General features: G+C 42.1%; 1 protein-coding gene across 7 annotated transcripts in view; it reads left to right on the top strand.

The window, feature by feature from the left end:
• The window catches only part of KDSR (3-ketodihydrosphingosine reductase), a 44,762-nt gene extending 18,666 nt beyond the window's left edge, over window positions 1-26,096 (top strand). For 2 of the 7 annotated variants that reach the window (XM_008979928.5, XM_002757307.7), the window contains 5 exons: window positions 3,314-3,505; window positions 10,729-10,812; window positions 14,102-14,185; window positions 17,554-17,655; window positions 21,770-26,096. In XM_008979928.5, coding sequence (XP_008978176.1) covers window positions 3,314-3,505; window positions 10,729-10,812; window positions 14,102-14,185; window positions 17,554-17,655; window positions 21,770-21,889 — 582 coding nt within the window. In that variant the 3' untranslated portion in view covers window positions 21,890-26,096. The remainder of the gene's footprint in view (window positions 1-3,313; window positions 3,506-10,728; window positions 10,813-14,101; window positions 14,186-17,553; window positions 17,656-21,769) is intronic. The other 5 variants (XM_078348257.1, XM_035271297.3, XM_002757308.6 and 2 more) reach the window with 4 other exon arrangements.
• Window positions 26,097-26,793: the final 697 nt, after the last annotated feature.

The following is a 26,793-nucleotide window of genomic DNA, read 5'->3' as shown; positions in this document are numbered from 1 at the left end:
AAAATTGAGGTGAAATTCATATAACGTAAAATTAACCATTTTTAAAGTGAGCCATGCAGAGACATTTAGCACATTCACGGTGTGGTGCACCCACCACCTCTGCCTAGATCCCAAACACCTGCATCACCCAGAGGGCAGCCCTGCACCTGCTAAGCAGTTGCTCCCCATCCCTGCTTGCCCCACACCCAATCTCTGAGAACCACCGATCTGTATTCTGTCTCTCCTGTCTGATAATTTCATATGATTGGAATCATACGATACGTGCCCTTCTGTGTCTGGCCTTTCTCTTAGCATCATATTTTTGAGGCTCATCTATATGTAGCATATTTGGGTGCTTCATTCCTTTTTATGGGGTGATAATATTCCATTGTATGGATCAACCACATTCTGTTTATCTATTCATTGATGGCCATTTGGACTGTTTCTAGCTGACTGCTCATTAAACAGACTCTTAGTCCCAGCTCCTGTCTCAGCCCTATGCTGGCCCACGCTTCCCTCCACCCCGGACACTCTCGAGGCTAGAGCCTTTTGGGTTCTTGTGGTAGAATCTGGCTTTTTAGTTTCTCCACTCCCCACTTACCATTTAGTTTTTTGTGGTCTGCTAAGTTAGTTATCCCTCATCAGTCTGTTCTGCTTCCAAAAGGTTATAGCTGTGACTTTTATTCCTTTTTCCTTTGTTCTTGTAGGTTCTTACCTTAAAAAAAATCTCTGGCCGGGCATGGTGGCTCACGCCTGTAATCCCAGCACTTTGGGAGGCTGAGGTAGGGATCATGAGGTCAGGAGTTTGAGACCAGCCTGGCCAATATGGTGAAACCCTGTCCCTACTAAAAATACCAAAAAAAAATTAGCCAGGTATGGTGAAACATGTCTGTAGTCCCAGTTACTCAGGAGGCTGAGGCAGGAGAATTGCTTGAACCCAGGAGGCGGAGATTGCAGTGAGCTGAGATCACACCACTGACTCCAACCTGTGAGACAGAGTGAAACTTGTGTTTAAAAAAAAAAAAATCTCTTTACTGAGATTTTAGTGAGATCTCTAAAGGGAGTTGAGGTAAACATGTGTTCAGTGTACTGTCTTTTTTCAGATATTCTTTTAGAACTTTCTTTGTTTTTTTTGAGATGGAGTCTCACTCGGTCACCCAGGCTGGAGTGCAGTGGCGCGATCTTGGGTGACTGCAACCTCCGCCTCCTGGGCTCTAGCGATTCTCCTGGCTCAGTCTCCTGAGAAGCTGGGATTTTACAGGTTTCCCCCACCACACCCAGCTATTTTTTTTTTTTTTTTTTTTTTTGTATTTTTAGTAGAGACAGGGCTAGTCTCAATTCTCCTAACCTCAGGTGATCCACCTGCCTTAGCATCCCAAAGTGCTGGGATTACAGATGTGAGCCACCATGCCCGACTTGGAACATTTTTATTATCAGAACAATATTATGCTATTAAAACACATTTTTGGAACATAATGAGAATCCCAGCATCCTAACTCAATCACTTATGATCTCTATTTCCTTGGTCTTCCCTCTAAGAATGTGTACTTTTACTTGGCCTTTGAAGTAATTACTGTTCCAGTGTACATACAGTCTGGCCTCTGCCTTTTAAACTTAAATAGCGTAGGTATTTTCCCCTGTCACTCCCAGTGTTTCTGGTCATCATTTAAAAAAATTATCTAAGCCAGGTGTGGTGGCTCACACCTGTAATCCCAGCATTTTGGGAGGCCTAGGTGGGCATATCACCTGAGGTCAGGAGTTCAAGACCAGCCCGGCAAACATGGCAAAACCCTTATCTCTACTAAAAATGCAAAAACTTACCTGAGCGGGGTGGTGAGCGCCTGTAATCCCAGCTACTTGGGAGGCTGAGGCAGGAAAATCACTTGAACCCAGGAGGCAGAGGTTGCAATGAGCTGAGATCATGCCACTGTACTCCAGCCTGGGTGACAAAAGTAAAACTCCATCTCAGAAAAAAAAAAATCTGGCCAGGTGTGGTGGCTCACGACTGTAATTCAAGCACTTTGGAGGCCAAGGTGGCTGGATCACCTGAGGTAGGGAGTTCAAGACCAGCCTGACCAATAGGGTGAAACCCCGTCTTAAAAAAAAAAAAATCTGATATTCTCTTGAATTAAGATATTATGATTTTATGTTCATGTTCTTTCCATAATATGAAAAAGAATTATGATTGATCTCAAATTCCATAATTCAGGTATTTAGTTTTTATTTACATGATGATCTAATATTTTTACAAATATTTAAATATTTGGAACATTTAATGCAAGTATTTTAGATTTTCAACTTAAAAATTATGGTTTTTAAGAATTCAGGCTAGACACAGTGCCTCATTACTGTAATCCTGTCACTTTGGGAGGTCAAGGCAGGAGGATTGCTGGAGCCCAGGAGTTTGAGACCAGCCTAGGCAAAATAAGAGGACTCTGTCACTACAAAAAATACAAAAATCAGCTGGGCGTGGTAGCATGTGCCTGTAGTCCCAGCTACTCAAGAGGCTAAGGCAAGAGGATTGCTGGAGCCCAGGAGGTTGAAACTGCAGTGAGCCGATGTTGCATCCTTGCACATTAGCCTGGGGGACAGAGTGAGACGCTGTCTCTAAAGAAAAATGATAATAGTAAAAAAATAAAAAATAAATAAATAAAAATTAATAGCTTGCAAGATGAGAAAATATACTATTAGTACTCTTACCCATCATAATGGGATAGCCAGTGGTTCTTGAGGCCAAGGGCAGGGCTATTGCTTAGCTTGTGTTTTCTCTTTTAATTCTTGCCACAGTCCTATGCAGTCATACCCACATCAACCTTGTTTTCAGCCGAGAAAATGAGCAGAATATGTCACTTTCTTATTCATCATCATATAGGCAATAAATGGTAGAGCCAAGGCTTGAAACCAAAACTTTAAATCACCATCCTACTCTTTGTGCTTTTCTTATAGCTTAGAACCAGTTAGGCTGAAAATACTTGAAAGCTCTTTCCTAAAACTGTGTTTCAGAAAGTACTACCCGCAAACATGTAGTATCCTTTTTATAAGGAGAAAACTAACTTCGACCAGTTTTCAGGAAAAACAACTGCTGTTAGTGGTCAGAATGCAAGACTAGACTGAAACAGGCTTCAAATGGGAAGTCCTGAGGCTTCAAATGGTAGGCCTCAAATCACATTTCATTTATAACCTCATGTAATCATTCATTCAGCAAGTCTGTTGAGCTTCCCAATCACTTGAGCTTGCACTGAAGAACCAGACTAAATTCTCTCTGAGCATAGCCTTGAGGCTTTTGACCTCATGCCCTCATGCCCTCCTCATGTGAACTCTTTGTTCCCTGCAGAGGTTAATGAGCATCAATTACCTGGGCAGCGTGTACCCCAGCCGGGCCGTGATCACCACCATGAAGGAGCGCCGGGTGGGCAGGATCGTGTTTGTATCCTCCCAGGCAGGACAGTTGGGATTATTCGGTTTCACAGCCTACTCTGCATCCAAGTTTGCCATAAGGGGATTGGCTGAAGCTTTGCAGATGGAGGTAAAAGTTGTATTCATTTTTGTATCTATTCCTCTCCGCTCAGCAATATACATTCCGCTTGAGTTTTTTAGCTTCTTTACATGTGTTCCTGTATTAAGTTAGAGATTTTTAGATTTGACATTAGTGAAAGAGAATTGGCTCAACCCTGAGTTTGCAGTTAACATTTTTCATTGCATGAAGATTACAGTTATGACAGGTGCAAAATGGTAATGGATTTTTGCTTGTTTAATTTAATATGCAAAATATTAGTAATATCTTGATAGTGTTATTGGTCTAATACTGTGTGAGTCAGAGTAAGGTTAACCAGATATTTTGTTCTATAGAGATTTTCCTTTAACAAAAAGATGTGTCCTTATGACTGAATAATACATGAAATTAGTACAGGTTTGAGAGAAGAGCTTGAATCAGCTGCTGATTCTTAGCTTTTAGACAAGTCATTTAACTTGCTCTCAGTTTCCTCATCTGTAAAATGGGAGGATTGGAATAAAGCAAGAATTTGGCTCTCCCAATATTTATATTTTTATATCTTAAAGAAATGGGAAAGTGAATGCTTCTTATTTACATAGTTAATAGTAGGTTTTGTGGAAGAAGGATATAGTTAGGATTAGCATCAAAATAGTGATTGTCATGATGAGCGCAACTTTCCACCTCACCCGTTCGAGCCGACTTCCACGTTATTGTCACACGGGGATGCTTAGAGAGCATCACATACGTATCTACCCCAAAATCACATGCTGAAAAAGACAAGGGACGTTCTTCCTATTGCTCTGTACAGTTGTCCCCTCTTATCTGCAGGGGATATGAGCTAAGACCCCCAGTGGATGCCTAAAATATTAAGAGCCCAGAAGAGTATTTACTGTGGCCAACCCCTTATAGTAAGAGTGTCTTTTGGGGAATCCTGGTTGATGTTTTAGGTTAGGGGTTGGCAAAACTTTCACCAAAGGGCCAGACAGTAAACATGTTAGGTTTTAAAGGCTGAACAGGGCCTAAAACAGCTACGTTAGTTGGCTGCGATAGCAGGAAAGCAGCCTTAGCAGATAATATGTAAATGAACAGTTGTCACTGTGTTCCAGTCAAACTTTGTTTATAAAAAACAGATAGTGGGCCAGATCTGGCTCATGGGCCATAGTTTGCTGACCCCTGTTTAAAAGACCCCCGTAAGAGTCCTTAAAGGTGTGTGATAGAACACTGCATTGGTTAGATACGGAACGAGTGTGGCAGTACAGATGATTTGCTGGGACAGTGGCAGTCCTGGTATGCCACATAGGAACTGATAGACCATGCCATTCTCATACCAAAGGAACCAGGCACAGATTTTATGGTTATCAACTGGCCTAATACTCTGAATAATAGATTGTTATAATATGCTTAGCAAATAGGACGCTCATGGCTGTGAAATTTCAAATAAGAATACTGGTATTTCTTTTGAAATACGACTTTGAAAAGTCATTTTCTGAATAACTGTTTTATCTATTTTTATTTTATTATTTTTTAGCCCTGGCTGTAGTGCAGTGGCACAGTAGAAGCTCACTGCAGCCCTGAGCTCCTGGGCTCAAGTGATCCTCCTGTCTTAGCCTCCCAAGTAGCTAAGACTACAGGTGCACAGTACCACACCTGGCTAATTTTTAAAATTTTTTTAGAGAAGGGAATCTCACTATGTTGCCAAAGCTGGTCTCAAACTCCTAAGCTCAAGCAATCCTCCAGCTTTAGCCTCCCGAAATGCTGGGATTACAGGCGTGAGCCAGCACACCCAACCATCATTTTATTTTTATCATCGTTTTGTAAAATATGTGAGGGAGAGGTTGTGATGCCACCTTATGAGAGGAAAACCCAGTTTTCGGTAAATTCAATGTGTTGCTCAAAGTCACGTAGTTACTTGGTGACAGAAATCATAACACGATCCAAGCCTTGACCCCAGGTCTGGCTAGTTGGTTCACCTGGCTAGTTGCCTTGGCCCTTTACTTTGGCCTTAGAATCCTTGCAACCGAAGGCGTGTTTGGGGTATGAAGAATCTGCCCATTAGGGCTTTTTGCAGAGCTGCATCAGCATTCATGAATTTAAACCAAGGTATATAATCTGGGTGGCCTGGTTTCACTTCAGGTATAACAGAGATGCTATAACAGAGGAAAAAGAAAGTGAATTGCTGGTACAGACGGAGTCCCCAAACCTCTGGGACAAGTGTGATTTGCATACTGCAGACAGCCGGCCTGCACGCTCAAGTCTGTGGAACTTCTGTCCTTATTTGGACTCCATTAAAAATGTCCTCACTTTAAAAAAGGAAAATAAAATGAACTTATGAACCATGAAAAATAGGTTCTGGGGAAAATAAATGCAGTTATCAAAATCTAGTTTGTTCATAGTAGAACTTGCATCAAACCAGTTATTATTTCTCTAGAATAATTATAGTAGTATTTTTTTTTGAAATCTGGATATTTTGGTCAAGGTAGGTGTGTTGTCTATCAATGAAATCGTAATGTAATGCCCAAACTCGAAATACCTTTTTTTTTTTTTTTTTATTTTCTGGAGACAGAATCTTTCTCTGTTGCCCAGGCTGGAGTGCAGTGGTTTGATCTCAGCTCACTGTAGCCTCCTCCTGGGCTCCTCCCACCTCAGCCTCGCAAGTAGCTGGGACTACAGGTGTGTACTACCATGCCTGGCTGGTTTTTTGTTAGGTAGGTAGGTAGGTAGGTAGTTAGTTATTGTAGACATGGGGTCTTGCTATGTTGCCTGGGCTGGTCTTGAACTCCTGGATTCAGCTGATCCACCTGCCTTGGCCTCCCAAAGTTCTGGGATTCCAGGAGGTGTGAGCTACTCTGGCCTCTAAATATTTTTGACAATTCTTTTGGTTTAATTCAGTTTGACATCTCCCTGTCCACCTCGCTTAGCCCCCACACTAAGGTAGGACCCTGGCATTGTTATGGGTACCGTAAGTAATTTTGAAAGAATGCTTCGTTGGCATTTTTGGGTCTTTATCTTTTTACTCAGTCTTTTAGGAAGAAATGTAAAGATTTTAAAAGTTAATCTTTTTGGAAAGCAGACTTCTGAGGTGGGTTATAGCTAACAGTGTGGTAGCAGAGACCAAGCCAAAAAAAAACAAACTGATGCTCCCTTTTCTGCTTTTCTTACCTGATCATGCTCCTCGTCTCACATCTCTGCCTTCTGTGGTCTGAAAGGAAACTGAAGCTTAAATTCTAGAGTTTTGTGTAAACAGCTGTGCTTTCCAGCCCCCCATCTTTGTGTTGATGGGATGGGGAAATTGTATTATTTCAATAACAAATCAGTTTGTTGTTTTTGAGACAGAGTCTCACTCTCTTGCCCCGGCTGGAGTGCAGTAGTGTGATCTCAGTTAACTGCAACCTCTGCCTCTCTGGTTCAAGCGATTCTCCTGCCTCAACCTCCCGAGTAGGTGGGATTACAGGTGCCCACCACCATGCCTGGCTAACTTTTGTATTTTTAGTAGAGATGGGGTTTCGCCATGGTGGCCAGGCTGGTCTTAAACTCAGGTGATCTGCCCGATTTGCCTCCCAAAGTTCTGGGATTACACGTGTGAGTCCCTGTACCCAGCCCACAAATCAGTTCTTGAACAAGTGGTCAGTTGTCTTTCTGTTTGAGATTGAGGCCAAGGAGAAGGGAGGTAGTGATAGTAGGATGGGTATGGGGCAGAGCAGTGGGCACAGAGAATGGTCAGGCAAGAGAGACAAGGCGAAGCAGTGGCCAGGCAGCAGGGGACTCAGTGAAGACCTGGCTCATCCATGGTTAGAAAGAGTGGTGATCTCAGGGAGCCAGCGTTGTCTTATAAGAACAAGTAAAGCCAAACTACCCTCATTTTTTTTTATGACAGGGTTATGAGATCAGTAGATTAAAGGAGAGTATAGATGTGATTTAATATATTCAGATTTTAGCAAATATTTGACCAAGAGTTTCAGGAAAATAGAATCTTTTTTTTTTTTTTTTGAGACGGAGTCTCACTCTGTTGTCCATGCTGGAGTGCAGTGGCGCGATCTTGGCTCGCTTCAGCCTCCGCCTCCCAGGCTAAGGTGATTCTTCTGCCTCAGCCTCTCAAGCAGCTGGACTACAGGCACCCACCACCACTCCTGGCTTTTTTTTTTTTTTGTATTTCTAGTAGAGATGGGGTTTCACTGTGTTAGCTAGGATGGTCTTGATCTGACCTCGTGATCTGCCTGCTTCAACCTCCCAAGGTGCTGGGATTATAGGTGTGAGCCACCGCACCCGGCCAGGAAACTAGAATCTTAATCTTATGCTTTGTTCTTAGAACACTACTGGTGTGTAGAAGTAATTCAATAAGTGCTCGTCGTTGCACACATAAATAAAAAAAATACAGGTAAATAGTGAAGTGACTAGCCACTCGAGGGATTCAGCCAGAGACTGGGAGAGTCGTTTGGTTGGATGTGTAGCAAGAAAACCAACCCAGGAAGCGATTAGACTGGTTTCTCCTAACCCCAGCAGTCTGTTTTCCTACCTCATGAGGAAGGTGTTCTGAAAAGCGGTGTTAACCTTTGGCAATGCAGCCTTAACCTTGAGTTTGAGAAGCACTGCTGAAATCCTGTTCTCCGTTAGCTTTGGAGCCGCATCCTCCTTCACTGCGAGAGAGAAGGCAAGGGGCAGCGCAGACATGAGTGTCTGGGCAGTCGGTGTCAGTCTTTATGTGTCTGCCTAATGACCACTCGCTGCATTTTTTGTGGTATTTTTCTCTGGTCTTCGCACAGTGGAGGGCAAGGCTGGGGAGACAAGGATTTTGTAAGTCACGATTTCAAAAACAAGTGGAAGCGAGTTTCTGGCTCATCTGCCTCACTGCCTGGCCCCGATCCAGAGCTATTTATGAGCATCGCTGGGCTGTAAGGCTGCATGCTCTGGTGATGCCCGGGGGATGGGCTGTCCGACGCCCTAATTGCACTGGAATGGAACCCACAAAGACATTTTACTTTCACGACTACACTTGCCAGGATGGCTGGCTGGGCTGTCCTGCTTGCAGGCCTGTGTGTGCTTCTTCCTCCACTTCAGCTCCCCCTAAAGCCCTCAAAACTATGCTTCACTGAAGGAACCAGGGAGAAAAGGGGCTGCATGATAAGATAGGACCCTGGGCTACTCTTTTATTTATTTATTTGAGACGGAGTCTCTCTCTGTCACCAGGCTGGAGTGCAGTGGTGCGATCTCAGCTCACTACAATCTCTGCCGCCCAGAGATTGGCAAGCAATTTTCCTGCCTCAGCCTCCCGAGTAGCTGGGATTACAAGCATCCGCCACCACACCCAGCTAATTTTTGTATATATGTTTTTTTAGTACAGACAGGGTTTCACCATGTTAGCCAGGATGGTCTCGATATCTTAACCTCATGATCCACCTGCCTTGACCTCCCAAAGTGCTGGGATTACAGGTGTGAGTCACCATGCCCAGCTTTTTTTTTTTTTTTTCTGAGGTAAAGTCTCCCTCTTGTCACCCAGGCTAGAGTGCAGTGGCATAATCTCAGCTCACGGCAGCCTCTGCCTCCTGGGCTCAAGCAATTCTCCTGCCTCAGCCTCCCAAATAGCTGGGATTACAGGCACTTGGCACCACACCCAGCTAATTTTTGTATTTTTACTAAAGACAGGGTTTCACCATGTTGGCCAGGCTGGTCTCAAACTCCTGACCTCAGGTGGTCCACCCACCTTGGCCTCCCAAAATGCTGTGATTACAGGCGTGAGCCACCGTGCCCGGCCCCTGGGCTACTCTTAAAGACTATCACATTAGGCAGTGGGATTGTTGATTTTCAGCAAGGGTATCCTTCTGAAAATGTGCAGTGGCTGATCTGTCAGCTGCCTCTCCACTTCCAGATCCCTTAGGTGTTTTCTTAGGGACTAAAAGGAGCCAATAACAAATAAAAATCATGGCAAAGAGATTTTCATGGTATGAACCATTGCTGTTAGAGTTGCTGGTTGGCAGGGCAAGATAAGCATGTGCAGCAGGGCTGTGGCTGAGCAATCTGTGGGAGGGTGTGTCCTGGCCAACAGCAGAGGAATCTGCTGGAATTGTTGAGGGGGGTGTGTATGAGTGGGGGCGTGAATCGTGAAGGGTGCAGGCATGGTGGTGAGTCACACAAGTGTAACAACTTTCTCCAAGTGTCAGATGCAGAGGAGCGACATAGAATTTCAAATAAGGCAGAGGGCTTTCCCTGTGTGAATGCAGGTTGAGGCTGTCTATAGGGGAGGTTCTTGGCTGGTCTGACTTGGAAGTTCCACTCAGTGGTTCTGTTGTTTTGTTTTTGTTTTTGTTTTTTTTTGAAACAGAGTTTTGTTGTTACCCAGACTGGAGTGCAATGGCGTGATCTGGGCTCACTGCAACCTCCTCCTCTTGGATTCAAGCGATTCTCCTGCCTTAGTCTCCCAAGTAGATGGGACTACAGTCATGCCCCACCATACCTGGCTAATTTTGCATTTTTAGTAGAGACCGGGTTTCTTCATGTTGTCCAGGCTGGTCTTGAACTCTCAACCTCAGGTGATCTGCCTGTTTCACCTTCCCAAAATACTGGTATTACAGATGTGAGCTACCACACCTGCCCTCACCCAGTGGTTCTTGTTGGTTCAGTGGAGGAGGAAGTGACCCTTGACCTCCTAAGAGGCAGAGACTGGTTGTACAGGGAGCTCTGGAGTAAGCAACTTTGCAGGGACAGTTCTGGACTGGGTTTGCGGGGACACAAGAACGGTATAGGGCAGGAGGTTTTAATGACCCCAGAGTATTTTGTGAATGAAATCAACACAAGAGTATCAGAAGCACTCTGAAGGAAAAACAGATGTGCAATCCGGTGAAGAAGGAAAGGGCAGCGCCAGCCCGTTGCCTTGATAAAGTGCTTGGATGTGTGCAGTGCGTGTGGGAATTGGCCTCTTTTTAAAACACCGCCCTCCTCATTGGACGGCTCCCAAGGCCTCTGCCTGGGCAGCAGGAGTGGAAGACACTGTGAAGGAGGTGACTTGCCATACGTAGGGCCAGCTGTTTTCTGAACAGCCGCACAGGTGAAACCAGTCTAGGTTAGGGTGAGCTTTTTGCCTTCATTCTGGAATCATCTTTATGGAGGGGGTTTCTCGATGCAGTTGGTGGTAGTTCTCTGCTTACAGAATCCCCCCGCTGTTCTCACCGCCTTTTGGGAATCAGGCAGCCAGTGCAGGTTGTAGTGTAGGATCTCACTGTGTCTTGTTTACTGAAGGTACACGTGTTTGCTTTCAAATGCAGGTGAAGCCATATAATGTCTACATCACAGTTGCTTACCCACCAGACACAGACACACCTGGTTTCGCCGAAGAAAACAGAACAAAGGTCAGTAAGCATCCCAATCTGAACCTCTAATGTTTACTGCTTTTCTGATTTTCTTTCTGCTCTTCAGCTCACACTCATTTTCATCAGTCAACAGTGTTCACAGGGTAGAGCACCTAGCTGTCTTCTGATGACCTTGAGATTCTCCAGGCAAATATTCCTTCTGTCCTTCCTCTTTTCCTTCACTTCCTTCTCTTAAAGTTTAATTTACATTTCTACCAATTTTTTTCTGTATAGAGACAGGGTCTTGCTCTGCCTTTCAGACTGGAGCACAGTGGTACAATCATGGCTCGCTGCAACTTTTGTTCTGGGACATTTTATGATATTACTCCTTTTATCACTTCTTTCTTTCCAAAGTAGTTCATTCTTTCTGGAGCATTTACTATTCAGATTTTTTGAACTGATCCTCTAATTTCCTTCTCTTTTCTCTCATTTTATATCTCTTTGGCTTTTTGTTCTACTTTCTAGATTTTTTATTAGCTTTATCCTTCAACATTTTTGTTGAAATTTTTATTTCTGCTGGCTTACATAAAAATTATTTTAGATATCTTTTCTCTGAATATTTAAAACAGTTTTTAAAAATAGCTTCTTGCCTTATTTCATGGATTTCGTATTTTCTCTTATTTCTAAGGATATTCACTCTGGAAATTTAGTCTTGTTTTTGTTGTTGTTTTGTTTGAAAAGTTTTCTACGTCTTGTATTATTTATTTCCTCCTAGTTTCTTTTTCTCTTGTGGTTCTTTTTTTTTTTTGAGACAGAGTTTCACTCTTGTTACTCAGGCTGGAGTGCAATGGCGCAATCTCGGCTCACTACAACCTCCGCCTCCTGGGTTCAGGCAATTCTCCTGCCTCAGCCTCCTGAGTAGCTGGGATTACACGCACGCGCCACCATGCCCAGCTAATTTTTTGTATTTTTAGTAGAGACGGGGTTTCGCCATGTTGTCCAGGATGGTCTCGATCTCTTGACCTCGTGATCCACCCGCCTCTGCCTCCCAAAGTGCTGGGATTACAGGCTTGAGCCACTGCGCCCGGCCTCTTCTGTGGTTCTTTTAGGCTTCCTCAAATATCTGGTGATCCCTGATTGTCCATATTTTAGAGTGAGGCACTAAAATGCCAATTGTAAATCTCTAGCTTCTCGGCTGTTTACTCTAGGATGATCAGGAGAAGAGGCAGTCACATCATTAGAAGACTCTCGTATGCCAGCATCTGCTCACTTTTCTCTTGGTTTGATCAGTTTCCTCAGTGAGGAATCATGTTGTCTCCTGCCTTTGGGAGAGTAAGATCTCCTGTCTGTGTTGTGGGAGCGAAGCAGGACAAGAGGTCTGGGGAGCTGACCACCTAAGTGCCAACTTTGGCTTAATTTTTCTGTTTCCACAAGGTGCCTTATTACTACTCTTAGTGCTGGCTGGTGTTCCAGAATTAGCAGTCTGATTAGTAAACTGCTAATCTTCTGCCGTTGTAGAGGAGATGATTGGGGTCTCCATTGCACTTGTCATAGCTTATAACAAACTTCTCATAGCACTTATAACAGACATCTCTGTTCTATAAAATGACTGCCAATCATCCTGAGCTGAATACAAGCTTCACATTTTTCAATGGAATATTCCCTTTGCCTTGACACATAGTAGTTGCTTTTTTGAGCAAATGAATAAGTGAAGCAGGAAGAAAGGAATCAATCAGAACTTACTACCTTGAAGTGTGGTTGATTTTAGTTTTATATTTTTTTCTTCTCTTTTATACCAATACTTTGTAAATGTGAATCTCTGCAGCATAAAAATTGGCACTTAAACTCCCTAGACTGTATATTTGTAAAAAGCTGTTTATGATTTAGAAGTGTTTTTTCCCCTATTCTTTTCTCTTTGGCTCTGCCTTTTAAAAAATTACTGCTATTTCAAAGAAGTAAATGTAAGCCAAATGTCCTGTCTTAGAATATGCAGAGATCTGCTAAGCAGCTTTGTGGCATTTGGTATGCAGTCTTTTAGTTGGAAGCCAAAGCCGACAAAGGGTGGTGATTTCCCTGTTAAGGTTTGATTCTGATGTTGATTAAGTTGGGTTTTTTTTTCTTTCAGTAAAATTGTAGACAGACTTGTTTGGGTAAATACAATTCTACATTGATGTGTGGGCCCTTTAGGGGGCGCCATAGTGCTTTAGAATCTTACGAGTATTTAGTGTGGTTATGTCAGCCTGGTGGTCTGGAAGAATGAATAGCGGCACCTTCAAAACAGCCTTTCCCTTACTTCAGGTTCATCAAGAAATACTTGATCTTTATGAAATACTTTACTTTTCTATTTTAAGAAAATATAATCTGGTTTTCATTTTCTGTAATCTTTCAAGCTTATATGGTAAAATGTACAGTCTCATACAGTTTAAGGCTTTCATTTAACACTTCTAACTGAAATTGTTTGACACTTCTAATTGGAACTAATGGAAATAATTTTTGAGTGCACATATGCAAGGCATCACAAAGAAAAGTCAAAGATAATTACTGTATTTTTAAAAAGGCCCTGCCCATAAGAAACTTAGGAGGTAAAATGCAATGCACAAGTAGCTATAATGTGTATTAAAGCAGAAATGTTCACGGAAGAAAGAGAGAGGATACTGCCAGTTAGTTATTTAGGAAAGGCTTTTTGGGCTAGGCAAGGGCTGAAATGGACCTTTTGAAGAAGAAAGGCCAAGATTTGGGGTCTGCAACTCCAGCCTGGTAACTAGCATGCAGCCCATCTAGGAGCACTCAGGGCTGTCTCTTAAGTGGCACCTTGTCTTTCAGTGTCCTGAGCATTTGCCTCCTCTGCAGGTCCTTTAAGAAACATCTGCCTGCCTTGGGCCCCAGGTTCATCCCCAGGGATCAGCCCTTTGCTGGCCTGGGATTATGGTCAGGATGGAGTTGCTGGTCTTGGGAGCAGGCTTGCTCTGGACACAGGTCTAGCCTCTACAGAAGCACTGTCCCTCAGGTGTCTGTCTGGCCAGCACTGAGGAGTCAAAGAGGGGGTCTTTCTGAAGTAGAGTGATGTGTTCTCACTCTAGCTTTGACAGCCCTCACGGGAGCCAGGACTACATATGTCTTAAGAGAATGGCAAAGGCCTCCTTGTCTTGCTTCAGCTACTAGGCAGAATTTTACATAGTAAATAGGTAGACACTGATTTAGAATCCAGATGGACCTTATGCTCACAATAAGAATCTGCTCAAAGGTAGAAAATTGGAATTATTTGTAAATCAGGAGGCTGTAAGAATAACTTATTTCTAATGTAATGGGCAATCATGATATCATTATGTACATTTTTTTTCATTTTTAGCCTTTGGAGACTCGACTTATTTCAGAGACCACATCTGTGTGCAAACCGGAACAGGTGGCCAAACAAATTGTTAAAGATGCCATAGTAAGTCCAATCCTTGTTTTCTGTACCATTTGTATTTGTAGTACTACATTTCTGAAAAGATATTTGTCCAAGTACTTATTTTAAGACATCAACTATTATAAGAGTTTAGTCTGTTAGATTCGTCATATCTAATGTTGGAACTTTTCTACTTTTAGACGTTTTATTGACTGTATTAGTGAGTAGGCTCCTGGAAACTGATTGTATACCTTAACCTTAGGAACAGGTTCACCAGAAGGATGTCTGGAAACACCAGTTCTTTAAAAAGAAATGAGACTTTTCTATACAGTGTAAACAGTATATACTATGTCCTATATACAACTGGCTGCTTTCTTTCCCATTCCTGCTTCCCTGTATCATTTTCCTAAAAGTTAGCTAATGAGAAGTGCCTTCAACCCTGTGAGCCTGTCCTCCTGTCTTCCCTGTTGATATTTTTTTTATTCAGAATCCAAAATGATATTTTTTTCTTTTTTTTTGAGACGGAGTTTTGCTCTTGTTACCCAGGCTGGAGTGCAATGGCACGATCTCGGCTCACCGTAACCTCCGCCTCCTGGGTTCAGGCAATTCTCCTGCCTCAGCCTCCTGAGTAGCTGGGATTACAGGCCACCGTGCCCAGCTAATTTTTTGTATTTTTAGTAGAGACAGGGTTTCACCATATTGTCCAGGATGGTCTCGATCTCTTGACCTCGTGATCCACCCGCCTCGGCCTCCCAAAGTGCTGGGATTACAGGTGTGAGCCACCGCGCCTGGCCCAAAATGATATTTTAAGAAATGACGTGCTGTTTTCTAGAAGAACAACATGTGCCTCATGCTTTTTGATAACATTTCTGTTAATGCAGAAAAGTACACATTTATGAGGGATGTCTGTAAACCACGTTACATTTGGAAGATCTTTAGTACCGTTGGAATGAGAGGGGATAGCACGTAGAGTAAGTGCTATCACATTAGACTGAACTGACAGAATAAGACTTACTGAATTCTGTTAAAATATATATGCATGTGAAGAACTTTGCTCCTAGTGCATTAAAAGGCTCAGGAAGATGGCATAAATGGAACTTTATTTTTGCTACTTATCTCAGGTCAAAGCAAATGCATTTGGTGGGTTTTTTCTTTTCTTTTCCTTTTTTTTTTCTTTTTGAGGCAGAGTTTCGTTCTTGTTGCCCATGCAGGAGTGCAGTGGTGCGATCTTGGCTCACTGCAACCTCCGCCTCCTGGGTTTAAGCAATTATCCTGCCTCAGCCTCCTGAGTAGCTGGGATTACAGGCACCCACCACCACACCCAGCTAATTTTTTGTATTTATAGTAGAAATGGGGTTTCACCATGTTGGCCAGGCTGGTCCCAAACTCCTGGTTTTAGGTGATCCACACACCTCAGTCTTTTGGCCACAGTGCTGGGATTATAGGCATGAGCTACCTCATGCCTATAATTATAGGCCCAGCCTATTTGATATTTTTGTTGATGTTAAATAGCTATTAGTATTTTGGCAGTATTCATTTAGTTTGGTGGTTTTCAAACTTTTCTTGACTGCTTTATATTCTTACAAATTGTCACAACCCCAGAGAACTTTCATGTATTTATATGGCTAGATTTATTGATAGTTGCCATATTTGAAATGGAAGCTATGTGTAATATTTATTAATTCATTAAAAATAACAAAAATATACCCATTGCTTTATAACATGACTTTTTTAAAACAAAATTTACTACTTTTCAAATCAACAGTTCAGTGAGAACAGTAGCACTGGTTCACATTTTCACCTGTCTCTTTAAGGTCTACATTAACAGCTGGATTCAGATAGCTGCTTCTGCATTCCATCTGTTGTAATAATGTTGTTTTGATGGAAGGATATGAAGAAAATCTGGCCTTACACAGTTACGGAGTTGAGAAAGGGAGTAGTATTTTACGAGGCTTTTGAGATAATTGTGGACATTCCTTTTGATATCAAACCCAAACTCAACACATGGTAGTTTCTTACAGGTTAGTTGCAGTATGGAATTGGAAACTGCATCAGTGAATGTTTTGTTCTCTGTTACATTAAATTCCATTGGTCCGTCTTGTACTTTGAATGGATCTTTTAACCATTCATTATTTCGTAACATTATGCATTAGTCATTTGGAAAATATGGGTTGACTGAGTGATCAAAAAAATCTCTTTCATCGATGTTACTGCTGATCTTATCATAAAAGTATGCAGCCGACAGTCTCAGGATGGTGGATACTAGTTCTGCCAAATCGTCATTTTTTTCTTCAAGGCTCAGATTTTAACATTGATGACACATGTGGCCAGTTGTTTTTCCTGAAGTGACCAGCTTGCTTTCTTCATTTTTAAAGTCTGCCACATACTGTCTGAATAACCGTAGATATATATGTCAGTGGTCTTTCATATAAAAATTATGCTCCCCAGCCAGGCATGGTGGCTCAGCCTGTAATCCCAGCACTTTCGGAGGCCCAGATGGGTGGATTGCTTGAGCTCAGGGGTTTGAGACCACCCTGGCCAACATGGTGAAACCCTGTCTCTACTAAAAATACAAAAATTATCCGAGCATGTTGGTGGGCGCCTGTAATCCCAGCTACTCTGGAGGCTGAGGAAGGAGAATCACTTGAACCCGGGAGGCGGAGGTTGCAGTGCGCAGAGATCACACTGCTGCACTCCAGCCTGGGCCACAGAACGAGACTCTGTCAATAAATAAATAAATAATAAAAATGACACTCCGTGAAAGAAGCGGCAGTTCAGCCCTTGACTTACGCACAGCTACACAAGGGCTTTTCTTCCAGGCAGTCGACCTCCTGTGGAGTGCAGTGCCACAGAAGCGCATTGGGCATGCTCTCATTTGTCACACAGAATACTAATAAGACATGCCCTCGAGGGTTGCCATTTAACAAAACGATGAATTTTGCTGCTTTATCAAGAGGATTTTTAAGCAAAACTGACACTTTTCGATTTTTAAAAGAGTGTCACAATTTGTATTTTCTTTGTGTATTTATTACTGCAAGTGCATGCGGTAGTACAGGTGACAATGACTCCTAGTACAGTTTGGCAAGAACACTGTAGTTCTTGCCCATGTCTCTGCAGTTTTGCAGATGCAAAACTGTCCATACAAATATCACAGTGTACAAAAGACAATGAACGTCTTAGTGTTACTAGGACAATCACTTGCCTTCGGGGCTCGCAGAGGTCCGCGGACTCACATGTTGAGAACTGTCCATCTGCCAAGGCCCTGCACCCATTTCCAAGCGCTCATCAGTGCTTTGTTACCGTTTTATCTCACGTAAAGTGAACAAGCACCCTGCATTGTTTCTGATATGTTGGATTGATTTCCATCCACATTATTAGGATTCCCTCTTTCTCTTCTCTTCCTTCTCTTTTAGCAAGGAAATTTCAACAGTTCCCTTGGCTCAGATGGGTACATGCTTTCGGCCCTGACCTGTGGGATGGCTCCAGTAACTTCTATTACTGAGGGGCTCCAGCAGGTAAGCCCTGCCTTACTAGCAATCAGACACACAGACCGACGGACAAGAGAAAAACCGCCTTTCATCAAACCTTGATGGGAAGAGGTTAAGGGAAAACGAAGTAACTTTATTCGAGAATATAAAGTAACTTCATTTGAGAATGTATTTTTATTGAGCTATCAAGTTTTCCTCTTCCTCCACCAGAAATGAGTAAATAGGTTAAAGATATAACTTCAGGAATTTAGACTGGCAAGAAGTCTTTGGTGCCGTGTCTTGCAGATAGAGAAATAAAACACCGTCTCTGCTGTCGAGGTGTTGATCTGGATTTTCACCTAAGCACCACTGCTCCGATATGTTTTGAAAAATGGAATACTGCTCTAGAGTAAGGGGTGGCCTTGCCTAAAAAGTACTGGAATATTAGACTAGAAAACCTTTTCTACAAGAATCAGGTCACACAGAGCTAAATTTAGGAGATACAAATCAAGGATTAAACACAATTCCTATGCTTATGGAATTTATTATTTTGTCCAAGATACACAGTTCGTGTTTCATTAATGTGCTAGGTACTGTACTTGCTCATGGAGAATCAGATGTAAGGCGACCTCCAACTTCTGGGGCTTACAGTCAAATGGAATACACTGACCAAAATGGTGATAGTAGGCTGGGTGCGGTGGCTCATGCCTGTAATCCCAGCACTTTGGGAGGCTGAGGTGGGTGGATCACTTAAGGTCAGGAGTTCAAGACCAGCCTGGCCAACATGGTGAAACCCCATCTCTACTAAAAATACAAAAATCAGCTGGGCATGGTGGCAGGTGCTGTAATCCCAGCTACTCGGAAGATTGAGGCAGGAGAATTCCTTGAAACCAGCAGGTGGAGTTTGCAGTGAGCTGAGATTGTGCCACTACTCCAACCTGGGCGACAAGAGCGAAACTCCATCTCAAAAAAAAAAAAAAAAGTGATAGTAAAGCAGCGTAATATAGTAGGGGTTACAGTAGAGGGAATGCTCTGGAAAAGCAAAGCCGTGGGATAGTTGATAATGAGTACTACTTTCTGTGCAGTAGACCACATTCAGATTTGCATAAATGACACAGTTATTGCCCCTTTTTTCCCAAGCCCTCTTTTCTTTTTACTCTGTAATATACCTACTGTCTTGCCATTCTCTCAGAGGTCAATACTTTATTAGATGTAAGTTTTTTGAGGACCAGGCCCCTGCCTCTTGTTTGCAATTGTACCCCTAACAGCCAGTGCCTGGCACTCAGTAGGAGCTCCAGAATACCTGAGCTGAATGAATGCATGAATTCTGTTATTTTTTAATTCTTGGGCTGGCATAGTGGCTTACACCTGGGGTGTTGTCCCGGACTCCCCTCCTTCTGTCCCTCATGTCGGGGATCAGTGTCACCCTTGTCACTCTGTTCTTCAAATGCTTCCATGCTCTGCAGTTCTGGCGCTGCTTCTGGAGCCCAGGCCTGGGTTGCCACAGCAGGCCCCTGCCTGAATTGTACACTTTTTGAGCCAGAGGTTGTAAATGACTCCCATGGGCCTGTAAAGCAGTTTTGTTTGGTCCATCTGGCATGAGTGTGTGTGTTTAAGATTTTAAAATAGTTTTAAAATTAGGTTTTATATAAAAGGTCCAGATTTCAGACTTTTCTTGGAAAATCAGAAGGTCTGGCCGCACAGTCTGCATTCTCACCTGGCAGTCATCAGCAGGCACAGGTGGCAGCTGCTCCTGAGGGAGGGGCACAGTCCCCACAACCACTATGGTCTGCAACCCAACCCCCTGGCCAGGCCCGTGGGATGCGTTTGAGTGTGCCCCCACATTTTCCACACCAGTTTTTCTAAACTGCAACATGAAAACATTCAGTGGCTCCTTGATACCATCGGGATAAAGTTTTAAAAATTCCATTGCAGCTGGGTGTGGTGGCTCACACCTGTAATCTTAGCATTTTGGAAGACCGAGTTGGGAGGATCACTTGAGCTCAGGAGTTTGAGACCAGCCTGGGCAACATAGTGAGACCCTGTCTCTACAAAAAAAAAAAATGTAAAAAGAAAAAAAAGCCAGATGTGGTGGTGCATACTTGTATTCCTAGCAACTTAGAAGACTGGGGTGGGAGGACTGCTTGAGCCCAGAAGTCTGCGGCTACAGTGAGCTATGATCACGCTACTGCACTCCAGCCTGGGTGACAGAGCAAGACCCTGTCTCTAAAAAGAATTTAAAAATTAAAAAAATGTCCATTGCATGCCATAAACCCTCTGATCTACTACCCCACTTACCTTTCCAGGCTCTTTCATTTCTTTCTCTACCAGTCCTCTTCTTTCTGGAACCTTCTATATGTCCTGCTAACTTATAATCATCCTTTAGTTCTCACCTTAAACATTGTTTTTTTCCAGAAGATCCAAGGACTGACTTCAGTGCTCTGAGGGTGTAGGGAAAAAAACAAAGTGTTTTTTCTATTCTCTTACTCAACACTTCTACAAAATAAAAAAAAGCCAGGCATGGCAGCTCATGCCTGTGGTCCCAGCTACTGGGGAGGATGAGGCAGGAGCATCCCTTGAATTCCAGAGGTCAAAGTTTTGTAAGCCATGTTCATGGCACTGCACTCCATTCTGAGCAACAGAATGAAAGCCTGTGTCAAAAAAACAAAACCCACAGAAGACGTCTGTGACCTCTGGTCACCAACCAGGAAGTGTGTAGAGATTTCTCCCCAAAACAATCAGTCAGTCATTCAGATTTGTAGTGGAGGATTCCTAATGGGATACCAGCTGGGTATCCACTCATTCAGTTCAATTCTGATACTACTTATCTGGAATTAACATCAGATCCCACAGGTGAAGGGCTCAGCCCAGCAAGACTTCCCCAGCCTGAGACACCAGTCACACTTGACAGGTTGTCTCCTATGTTTCTGTCCAGTCGGCTATACACTGGAGTTTTCGTGACCCCTTCCTCAGATTTGGTTAATGTGCTAGGACGGCTCACTGAGCCTGGGGAGAGGTGCATGGGGAGGAGTGTGGAGCTCCCATTCCCTTTTTGGGTACCACCCTCTGGGAACCTGGTGCACAGTGGATGCCTGGCCTCCCCACTCCATGAGCGTCTGGGGGTGCTTCTGTCTCTCTTTCGTGTTGGGTACCCTGCTTCTTGTCTCACATGACATCATCTTTCTCTATCAACTGCCTCACATTGGCTGTTTACTGAAATAGCTTTCAGAAATAAAAACGGGGCCTGGAAGGCAAATTTGTTGTGACTTTGCATATTTGAAAATGTTTTTCTTTGTAGTTTTCTCCATTTTCAAAATCCCATTTAGCGTTGTTTTTGTGAGTCCTTTGGGGAAAGAGTGAAGGTGTATCGGTAATCATGGTCTCAACCCCAAGGCAGTAGTTCCACTTTTACTTGTCTTTCCAGCTCGAGAATCAGCTCATTGCGGGCAGGGACTGTGTCTCTCACCACAGTGTTCTCAGCACCTAGTATAGGGTCTCGCTTTCATGCTCAGAACATAAATCTCAAACCAAAAAAGCCTTGATTGTCATTTGACTGCTTGAGATGCTGGAGTGGGTCTTTTTAAGCAGTTATAACACTAGGGCTGTGAGCGATACCAATTTTGTTCTGCTTATGGTTTGAACTTATTAATTGGGCAAATACTTTGTTATCTCTCTGGCAGGCCCTGGGCTGTCCAGTGGTGCAGAGCACACATATTCTGTTGTTACAGCATACTGACATTTACAGAGTTTTCGTTATATTCATCTTTAGAGCAGACTAGAAGATGTCTTAGAAACTATTGATTAGAGACCTAGGTACCTTGAAATAGTCTTTTTTTTTTTAGACAGAGTCTTGCTCTGTTGCCAGGCTGGAGTACAGTGGCGCGATGTCGGCTCATTGCAACCTCTGCCTCCTGGGTTCAAGCGATTCTCCTGCCTCAGCCTCCGGAGTATTTGGGACTACAGGCATGTGTCACCATGCCCAGCTAATTTTTATTTTTTTAGTATAGATGGGGTTTCACCATGTTGGCCAGGATGGTCTTGCTCTCTTGACCTCATGATCCACCCACCTTGCTGGGATTGCAGGCATGAGCCACCGTACCTGGCCACCTTGAAACAGTCTTGCACTGCTGGATGTACTAAAAGTGCTCTCTTTATCTTGCAGGTGGTCACCATGGGCCTTTTCCGCACTATTGCTTTGTTTTACCTTGGAAGTTTTGACAGCATAGTTCGTCGCTGTATGATGCAGAGAGAAAAATCTGAAATTGCAAATAAAACTGCCTAATTCTTCTTACCCTTGGAAGAGACTGTTTCCAGATAATTTGAACAGCTTGCTGCTAAATGAGACTCAATTTTTGACCGATAAACACCTATATATTGTTTTTGAATATCAGATTGGACCAGTGCTCTTCAGAAATGCGGCTGCAAGCAAGGAGCTGGAAGTTCACCTCCTGACAATATTATTAACACTATGCAAATATGGAATAGGAGACCGTTTGATTTCCTAGGCTTTGAGGTAGAGAGGTGATGGTATGAGAATTAATAGCATGTGAACAAGGTAAAGAACAGGATTCCAGAATGATCATTCAATTTTTTTCTATTTATTCTTTTTTGCCCCCCTAGAGATTAAGTCCAGAAATGTACTTTATGGCACATAAAGAAATCTTGAGGACTTTTTTTAAACCTTCCATAAAAAACAGTTTTGAGTTTCTAGGGTTTGTTTTCTTTTTCTTTTTAACTTGGTGTGTTTTATTCAAGATGAGTCGGACCCATTGCCAGTGAGTCTGAATGTCACTGACAGCTCTGCGTTGTGCTCGGCACTCACTCTGCTGCTGGTGGAAACTCATGGCTTCTCTCTCTCTTTGATCCCATAAAGCTACGAGGGGGACGGGAGAGGGCAGTGCAATGGGAGGTAAAGAGATATCTTCTAGTAGTAGGAAAAGCAATGCTTTCTTTAGACTGAAATGCTTAGGGAATGTTTTATTTCTCATTCATCAGGAAAGGCAGCCTCCTTAAATGTTTTCAGAACAGCGATAAAATCTAGAAACTTCAGAATTAACAATTCCTTCTGTAGCCATGATGACCTAAAGTTCACCTACTCCATTTTAGCCTCTATTTGTTCTTCCCATCTCTTCCTTTCCAATTTTGCTTATACTGCTGTAATATTTTTGTTTAAAAAAAAGTGGGGGGGAAGAAGAAAAAAAAGACCAGCTAAAATTTTTTTTGACTTGACTTTTTAACTTAATTCATGAATTAATTAAAACAAATGAAAAAATTAAAAAGTGTGACATTTTTCTCAGAGCATATATGTAACTTTTAGGAAAGGCTGATGATAATATGAAGTTTACCCATTAAGAAAAAAAAGGCTGGTTTTGAAGAGGCTCGCTTTTGAAATAAAACGATCACCTGTTCTTTCCGAGACTCTCCCGCTGAGCCTGCAGACATTATCTTCATGCCACGTGCTAAGGAAGCCCACTCATTACTCTCACTCTGTAGCCCTGGAGACCCTCCTGGCCCCCGCATGTTGTTTCCAGGTTGTGGGATCTGTGTTCGCTGGTGGATTTCTACAGCAAGTGCCTCTGATGAGTGTCAGCCAGCATCCCCTGCTGCATCCTGTGTGTTGTTCCTACTCGTCTTCCTTGCATACGCAGTAGCACATTCCAGTTCTCTTCGGTGAGAAAAGACCTCTGTTTTTGAAGAGGAAACTTTCTTAAATTGTAACATAAAACTTAAAAAACAAAAACTCTATACAAAAATTGAAGACCTAAAAATTATAGCAAACCGTTTTTTGCTCCTTTTTGAAGCTCTTGACTTTAAATGATTTAACTTTTTACAGATGTTTTATGGCTTTAACCCACGGTATCTTTTTATTAAGATCTGAAAATAGCATATTTAAATACTAATAGATACAGAAGAAATTATTGTTTAATGAATAAATTGCTTGGAATGATTTCATTGCAGCTTGTGAGGTTGGGTTGATGCCAAAATGGTTTCATAAATCTTTCAGTCTTTTAGAGCCAAAGTTTATAGATTACATTGAGTTGCATTGTACAGCTACTAAAATGGAATCATAGCTTTTCATAATTTGCAGAAAACAATTACATTAATGTCTAGATGTTTCTCAATTTTATTCTTTTCTCATAAATGTTCTTTGAATGTTGGCACCTTCTACTGCTGATCTATATTAGAATCTAGTCCAAGATGGTGTCTGATTTAATAACATTAGTTATTTCAATATATTTTTTTCAAATTATCCTCATAGAACCTGTCGCCTCCAGTGAGATTGTAATCTACTACCTGAATAAATGTAAGAGTGCCTGTTAGGAGCCCCTTTTATGGGGCAGAAGACAATTGTCCCTATCCCAATTTCCACTAAAATATCAGATCAGATTTTTGGAGACCATGATGATGTCAGGGAAGAAATTTCCTTGTCAGATGTTAAAGGGCTGCAGTACCTTACCAAAAAACGTGGAAATCTAAGTTGGTTGTTTTTTTTTTTCCTCAATTTGATACCGTAATTCATTTGGCAGCAAAAGCAGACTTGAACGGATGTGAGAATATTGTGCTTTTTATTTATGCTACTTGATTGTGACTGTTAATTTTCCCTGAAGAAATATCCATGGATTTGATTATAGGTATTCCCCTAGATGCTGTGGAGGTGTTTTGTAATAATCAAAATGTGCCCATATTGCCTTCTTTATTTGTTTGTTTTTTTGAGACAAAGTTTCACTCTGTTGCCCAGGCTGGAATGCAGTGGTGTGATATCGGCTCACTGCAACCTCCACCTCTGGGATTCAAGCGATTCTGCTGCCTCAGCCTCCTAAGTAGCTGGGATTACAGGCATGCCCCACCATGCCTGGGTAATTTTTGCATTTTTAGTAGAGATGGGGTTTCACCGTGTTGGTCAGGCTGGTCTCAAACTCCTGACTTTGTGATCCGCCTGCCTCAGCCTCCCAAAGTGCTGGAATTAAAGGTGTGAGCCACTGTGCCTTACCCCTATTGCCTTTTTAAAACCACAAAAATTATAAATTCTGAAACACATCCATCCCAAAGGGCTTTGGATGGAGCCCTTTGGGATGTAGGTATTTAAGAAGCCTCCCATGATAGGCTGACTTCATCCAAAACATGAAAATATTACAAGGCAAATTCTATTTTTTATATTTTTTGGTTCAGTGCTTGAACAACTTGTTTTTCTGATGGGCGGGGGAGAACCCTGAGTGTGATTGTTATGGAGACTAATGACTTTGTTTTTTTAAAGGATCACATTGATTCAACACCTTCTGTTCGACCCAGAGGTGGGTAAATATTACCTACGGCAGTAAATGTTTAATTATAATTCTGTTTAAATGTTGGCTTTCTGTCTGTAGCCAAGAATAGCTCATTTCGTGAATTTCGGTTTTTAAGGGCCTGCTTTTTAATTTGGTTGCATTATTTTATTATAGTGTATTTGTAAGTATATTAAAAAATTAACATTCAGCTATAAAAATCCTCATATGTTCAAGGACTTAATAATTGAAAAATATATAGAAAACAATCCTTATTTCTTTTTACAAAAACAAAATCATGGAAATTATTCTTTTCTATATATTTAATTATAAATCTTTATCTGGGCTGGGCGCAGTGGCTCACGCCTGTAATCCCAGCTCTTTGGGAGGCCAAGGCAGCGAATTGTGAGATCAGGAGTTCGAGACCAGGCTGGCCAACAAGGTGAAACCCCATCTCTACTAAAAATTCAAAAAATTAGCTGGGCGTGGTGGCGAGTGCCTGTAATCCCCTACTCAGGAGGCTAAGACAGGAGAATCACTTGAACCTGGGAAGCAGAGGTTGCAGTGAGCTGAGATTGTGCCACTACACTCCAGCCCAGGCAACAGTGCGAGACTCTGTCTCACAAACATATATTTATCTGGAACTGTTAGACCATATATTATTGATTGTTGCAAGTGAAATTTTGAGAGATTGTTTCTAGTGTTTAGATGATGGAAACATTTTGGTAATATTGCTTCAGTTCAAAGAATTATGTCTTTTTCCAGAAGAAAGCAACATCATTTTTTTTGCTAAATTATATAAACATTTAATCATATCATGTTCTAACTCACTTGAGGCCACTTTTAAATATTCATACTCTTTGACATAAGATACTTTGTATATTTCTCATTTCTTTTAGTTCTTAGTGAGTCAGCTTTAAAAAGTACCTGCCGACCATAACCTGGACTAAATCTTGCTGTTCAGGTTATACTGCAGTGCAGTGACTGTGGATTTGCTATTTTGAAGGGGAGATAGTAGCTATTATATTTTACAATTGCTTGATATGATGACTCTAAAGACTTTTTCATTGACAAGAGTGCACATGGCTATTTTGATACACAATGGAAGTTGTGTTTGCTACTTTAGAAGCTTTTGTGGCAGAGTTGTAACCTAATTTTCATACCTTGTATTTCTGAATCACAAAAAAATAAATAAATGGGAACAAGACTTACAGATTTGAAAACTTATTTTTCTGGAAATGCGTGTTTTTTATGAGACTATTTAAGAAAACATAAATGTCTTTAATAATGTTATTCTGACTTTGCATCTAAGCATTTCACCAGGCCTAATTTTTATCATTTTTTAGGAAGTCGTATTTTTGGAGTAAATATGTGGTATTCTGAGCTCTTGTTTCCCGTATGTTCTGTTTGTGTCACTATGATGTGGGATATATGAGTAGAAGTTTAAGAAATGTGAATTTAGTAAAATTTCTTAAGTAATTATGTTTTCTATACAAATATGTTTCTCATACTTTAAACTAAAACCTGTCTATTCCAACCATGTAATAATGCCTAGATCCTGAAAGGCACCAAATTATACAAGACTGATATGGAAAAGAACACACCTTGATATTTATCAGTTCATAAATAGAAACGTTTTGGAACATTGAGAAGAGACTTCTTGAACATTGTGGTTGCACACTTAACCTTTTTCTTTCTTTTTTTTTTTGAATGGGGGTCTCGCTCTGTTGCCCAGGCTGGAATGCAATAGCGTGCTGTCAGCTCAATGCAACCTCCACCTCCTGGGTTCAAGCTATTCTCCTGCCTCAGCTTCCCGAGTGGCTGGGATCATAGGTGCGTACCACCACACCCGGCTAATTTTTGCATTTTTAGTAGAGATGGGTTTTTACCATGTTGGCCAGGCTGGTCTTGAACTCCTGACCTC

This window comes from Callithrix jacchus, chromosome 13 (genome assembly GCF_049354715.1).
Source record: "Callithrix jacchus isolate 240 chromosome 13, calJac240_pri, whole genome shotgun sequence".
Classification (NCBI taxonomy): Eukaryota; Metazoa; Chordata; class Mammalia; order Primates; family Cebidae; genus Callithrix; species Callithrix jacchus.
This window is presented reverse-complemented; position numbering and strand designations above follow the sequence as displayed.